Here is a 5,879-nt window from a genome sequence, read left to right as displayed (position 1 = left end):
TTTTTAAAATAAATTGTTTCGTTTCTATGGCGCACATTCGCAGCTTTCGCTTGCCTTTCCAGCTCGGCCTGCCCGTAAAGGAATGGCGGTATAACTGGCCTTAGCCGGATCGAACTGGCTGAGCCCCGGATAATCCAGTGAGATTTGCTTAGACTAACGACGGGCGCAGCTGCGCAGAGACCGGCCGAACCCTTGACATAAACAGTCGCCTGTAACCTTGCTCGTGATTGGCTGACGGGAGTCCGGCCCTCAGTCGCTTCCCTCGCCTTAAATAAGCCCGCCGGCCGGCCAACGCCAACAGACGGCAGGCATACTCCCGGTGTAGTGCATCACAGGCCACCTCTTCAAGCTTCAGCATGGTGCTCGAGCTGGACCAGTACTCGGACGGCAAGGCGGCTCGCCTCTGGGGCCTCTACATCGGCGACCAGACCTGAGCGCACCAAGCATTACAAGGACTTCCTGAAGCGAGAGCTGACCACCCACGACTGTCACAGCGTGCTGGACGTGGCCTGCGGCACCGGGTCAGTACCAGGCTCAGACACAGGGGCCCGGGTCAGAACCGGGGTCTTAGCCCAAACTGAACCCACGGAATTGGAAGGATGTGAGGAGAATCGCCTGTGAAAACGTCTTGTAATATTGATTTATAACGTCTTGACCCACTCGCATGCGACATTGGAAGTCCTGCGAACTGAAATCTTAGGAATTAAGATGATATATCATGCAGTCATAACATTGGATGGAATGACTAAAGAGGCCGCTTATCTCATTCCTGGTGTGTATGGTACTTCTGGTGATGTCAGTAAAATAACGTTGCCATTGGCCGTTATTGGTCGTCATCTTTTGACCTGTTTCAGGCAGACCACAGGGGATTCAGAACCCCAGTTGGGTACTCGTAAATTGCATCATAAACGAACCATTTCACTTCCCAGTGGATTCCACCGCAGCACTGCTATTCTTCGCATTGACAGTCGCCTTACCCACAGCGTGGACTCGGTGATGCTGATCGAAGAGGGCTACCAGATGACATCGTGCGACTTCTCGGACAAGATGCTGAAGACCGCCTGGCAGACGCGCTGGAACCGCCGCAAGGAGGCCGCCTTCGACAGCTGGGGTGAGTGCTCCTCCGGGGCTCACGGGGCTTGCCAACGACGGCCGTACCGATGTCTCGGGCTGAACGATGTCGACTGGTACTTGGACTTTTGAAGGCTACCTTTTGATTGGTTTGCTAGCTGGTATTAATGACGTCATGGATCATGCTAAAACTGATGGGCAGATCAGCGGCAAGACACGCATGTGTTCAAACTTTCGTGGCACGACCTTATGTCCGGGACTTAATAGCTCCACCGCCAGCCCGCAAGCTTGTCCGAACTGTGCGCGAGTGCGCCGTGAGGCAGTACGATGACATGGGTGACATGACACGGCAGAGATCTTCGAGGCCAACTGGCTGACCCTGCCGCGTGACCTGGACACGGGACGGCAGTACGACGCCGTCATCTGCCTCGGAAACTCGTTCGCACATCTGCCGGACCTCACGGGCAACCAGGACAGTCACCGGTCAGTTACTGAACAAACACGGTCACATGTTGAACAGTCACCGGTCAGTTACTGAACAAACACTGGTCACATGTTGAACAGCCACTGCTCGGTGGCCGAACACCACGTCAACTGCCTCTTGCGGCGTGGCTTTGCAAAGCGTGATATCGAAATTGACCGCACCGTTAAGAGCCATGAAGTCCGAGCGAAAACGTGAAATAATTATTTTTGGGACGATGTATGCCAGAATAGCACCTCATTCAGAGCACGTGGTTGGCGACTCGCGATGTAAATGTGCGTCTAGGTGGCCTGTCTTGCTTCGCGCTTCGCCTCACTGTTAATAGCCGTTGTGTTTTCCGACTCCTTCGTCCCTCTCGCTAGAGTGAAGATCCATCCTCAGACGCTATGTAGCCCACGGGAGTTCATCGCGACATTCGTTTTTCTCGTTTCTCAGGATCGCTCTGCGGAACTTTGCCAGCCTTGTGAAGCCCGGTGGAATTCTTCTGATCGACCACAGGAACTACGACTTTATTTTGGACAACGGACGTGCGCCTTCGCGGAACATCTACTACAACGTGAGGAAGCCCAGCAGGCATGCCTAACAATAGTGTCACGTAGCTCAGCATATATTACAACTGCGCGGCTCAACCAAAGCCAAGCTGTGCTTCAGGGGTCTACTGGTGTCTCACTATCTTGCCATTAAAACGATGCTGCAAAGGATGCTGCTTGCACCAAACGGATGTTTCGGAGAACATGCAGCTTCGGTGTCCGGTGCCCGTGCTGATATCAAAGCTCACTCGGCTGAGCAGCCTGGCCCCAGGACGTGTCATGCAGCTTCGGTGTCGGGTGGTCGTACTGACATCAAAGCTCACTCGGCTGGGCAGCCTGACTCAAGAGCATGTCGTTCACTGCACGCGTGCGTCTGCGTACGGTATAAATGCTTGTATATGCTGCATCATTATCATGTGCGTCCCCAACGCTGCAACGCCAAATTAAGCTGATTCAAAACCAACCGTTTACTTCATTATCTTCCTTCACTTACTTGTGCATAGCGGTTAGGCTTTTTCATGTAAACAATCCCAGAGATATCACGTGACGTAGCTCGCCATACGCCCCGTATCTGGCCGTGACGTCACCTCCGGAATGTCGGGTCATAGCAAACCCGCCCCATACCATGACGTTACGCCCTCATGTGTTTATGTCCTGTGCTCCAGAGCAAGTTCGTCTCGGATATCAAGACGTCCGTGATCTATCAGAACGGCACTCCCACCAAGATCGTGCTGGACTACGTCATGGGAAACCCAGACGAGACGACCACTGACGTACTGGACAACAAGGCGCGCAAGACTTCAATATCGGATGACCCGCGCGACAAGTGAGTTTGAGCTGGTCCCCTTGGGAGCCGGGCAATCATAGGTCGGAACAGTTCCATCGCTGAGTAAAAGAAAGACGCAGGAATGTTAATAGTGTGTTTTGGTGGACTGTTGCGGTGTGTTACGTCGTTAGGACATTGACAACGCGTAAGGAGCAAAAGGATATTTCCTGTTGAGCATTTTCAAATTATTTGCAAGGCCTATCCAAGCACCCAATCGCCGGATGAAGGATGAAGGCAGAGCCAGCACGCTGACGTACGCTCCCGTCCGCAGTGAGTTCACGCTGAGCTACTACCCGCACCGTATGGCCGACTTCCGCGGCCTGCTCGACGAGGCGTTCCAAGGGCAGGCAAGTATAGAGACCCTGGGCGATTTCAAGCCTCTGGGCGAGATCAACGACCCGGCCTTCTTCATCCACGTGGTGCGCAAGGTGTGTGAAGACGATCACACCTGGCACCAGAGCGCCTCGAGCTCAGGCGAGGAGTCCGTCTGAGAGCCGCCGTGGCCTCCGGCAACAGATGACCTGGCCGAGATGGCGTCTCGGATCGGACGCCAGCCCTCACGCCGGCCCAGACACCTTGACCTTAACTCCGCGCCACACGGCACGAGTTAAGGTCCTGCCCGCGGGCAGCGGGTGTCACGGCCTCCTGGGAAACCTTGGTCTTAACCCCGCCGGCCCCGCCGCGCGCCGGTTAAGGCCCTGTCGCCAGCGACACGGGTCTCCCATCCATCGCGACGCGCCGAGCCGGCGCCGTTGCACGCCTTCACGGGCCACCTGCGCGCTCCTCGTCACCGCGACTGAGCTGGGCAGCAGGCAGATGCACCTTGACTTCCACCCCTCGCCGCTGCGCGCCGGCCGCCGCGCGGTCGGCCGCGCGCGACCGGGTTCAAGTCCCCTCGGGTGCAACATGGTCACCATCGGCCACGCCTTGATTTCACCCCCGGCCGCCCGGCGCGGCCCCCACGCCGGCGGATGGGATGAAGTCCTTTCGGGCGGGCCATTCGCATACAGTAGAACTAGACATCCGAAGTTAACAGAGTCGCTACGAGGAAGGACTCTGCTCTTCGTTCACGGCATTTGCTCCTTTGTGTGCATGTGTCGTACGGATGTGTACGCTTTTCAATGTTTTGTTTTTGTGTGTATCATTGCGAACGTTACAAATTTGCTTGTGAATGTGAAGCAAGATTATCGAAAAATACATCATTCATCTTACGTACACGTTTCATTCGGTTGACTCTGAAGCAGGGACGGACGCTCCAGTGAAACGGAGCCACATCGTGCCACATGTCAAAGGCTTAAGCCATGGCGAAGTGCCAGGTCATTGCGCCAATGAACGACGGCTGCTGCATTAAAGCATCGCTGCGTCACAGAATCACTGTCTTTTTTCGATCAACTTATTTCGCGAGGCACGTAATATGGTTGGTCCTCTTGACTTTTTGCTCCCTGACAAAGCTGGATGTTCCAGGATTTGACCGCATATCATCGGGCCTGTCCTTTGTGGAACGGAAAGCTCTGTCTGTCTCAGCTTAGGTCCACGGAAGGTCAGGAACTGAGAACACGTAAAGTCCGCCTCCAGCGCAGGTTCAAGCAACATCAGGGGCCGCAGGGGCCGCCGATCAGATGCATGTTTGCGGCATGTACACGCTGGTTTCGGTTCACGGTTACATACCTACGGCAACGCTGTACAATGCTCAGCGCATGATCTGTCGGCGCAATGGAACAATAGCATTCTCAACTGTCGTTACCGTTCACTTTGAACTGAGACTTGAAACCAAATGCAGTGTCATGAGAGCTATGCCGAAGATTGCCGCCCCATGGAGAAAAGGCTCATGTCACATTTCTCATTTTGAATACGTTCTCAAATGTATGTCACTTTGGCCGAAGTCGTAATAAATTTCAGCTTGAAATTAATATCATTTTAAACCAGCCTCAAACTGAAGCACGCATCAACCTCCAAATATGCATCATGAAGAGTCCTCTTGATTCTGAATTATGTATATATGTATTTTGCATAATGTATTATTATGTATATATTATTATGCATATATTATTATTATATATCGCTGCCGCACGCTCGCGCGAGGGCGAGCGTGCGGCAGCGAGCGCAGATTCACACGCCAAGTCATCTGTCGGTCAAACACGTACCAGAGGGCGGTGGTGTGATGTCTCTTGCTATTGGAGCTGTGTAGAGCAGACCGCCGGACACATCGGCCGTTCCCCACGAAAGGACTCGTCTCACTGTGAGCCTTCACGCGATGCTCGTTCTGCTACATTTTTATGTTCGTCACCGACTTCGCGCAAAACAAGGCTGATCTGCAAGCTGGCTTCAAATTCGAGTGTCATGGGAACCTGTCACTCGTGATCTGGCCTATACAGAACATATCTAATAGTCTTAATTCCTTTTTGCATGGCGGGCACAAATTCTACATTTTCACTGTGTTGTGTGTAGTGTGACTGCTTTATTTGCGTACGGCAACTAAAATAATGATGCTAACTTGCGTAGCATGAATCATGTCGCTCTGGGTGTCCGTGTTTCATTTCGCATCCGACATGGAAATCAATTGTTTTTGTTAGTATTTAGGTCGTTACCAGCCTGCGGACTATCTCTTCAATGCAAATATTTGTGCTGCAAACGTGTCTTCGGCAGTGACCGCAAACTACAACATTCCATCCCATCAGAGAAGTAATCATCCAATGACATCAGCCAGACGGGAGCTGTCCGTAATCAGACCGATGAGACCTGCTGTGACCTTGCCATTAGCATGCCGTAATGAATGAAGGCAGATTTCCCACGTTTGGTCCTCGCATTGCTTGTAAAGGATGAATAATGGAGTTTCGCTACCTTGGAAGTCCAAAGATGGGCAGCGGGTATGGAGTGAGAAGCCTATTTCGCGCCAGTACGACCGTGAGTTTCTGTGTACGTCGAGAAAGATACAACCCAAGAGGTATCCAGACTGTCTAATGCGATATAG

General features: G+C 52.9%; 1 protein-coding gene across 1 annotated transcript; it reads left to right on the top strand.

Moving 5' to 3' along the window:
* The first annotated feature begins 311 nt into the window (after positions 1–311).
* LOC119093213 (glycine N-methyltransferase-like) lies at positions 312–4,119 on the top strand. Its single transcript, XM_037216126.1, is given in 7 exon segments — positions 312–431; positions 433–521; positions 984–1,111; positions 1,425–1,554; positions 1,988–2,108; positions 2,748–2,908; positions 3,180–4,119. Coding segments are annotated over 7 exon segments (924 nt in total). The 5' UTR covers positions 312–356; the 3' UTR covers positions 3,400–4,119.
* Positions 4,120–5,879: the final 1,760 nt, after the last annotated feature.

The sequence above is a fragment of the Pollicipes pollicipes genome, unplaced genomic scaffold (genome assembly GCF_011947565.3).
Source record: "Pollicipes pollicipes isolate AB1234 unplaced genomic scaffold, Ppol_2.1 Scaffold_4002;HRSCAF=4701_pilon_pilon_pilon, whole genome shotgun sequence".
In the NCBI taxonomy this organism is placed as follows: domain Eukaryota; kingdom Metazoa; phylum Arthropoda; class Thecostraca; order Pollicipedomorpha; family Pollicipedidae; genus Pollicipes; species Pollicipes pollicipes.
This window is presented reverse-complemented; position numbering and strand designations above follow the sequence as displayed.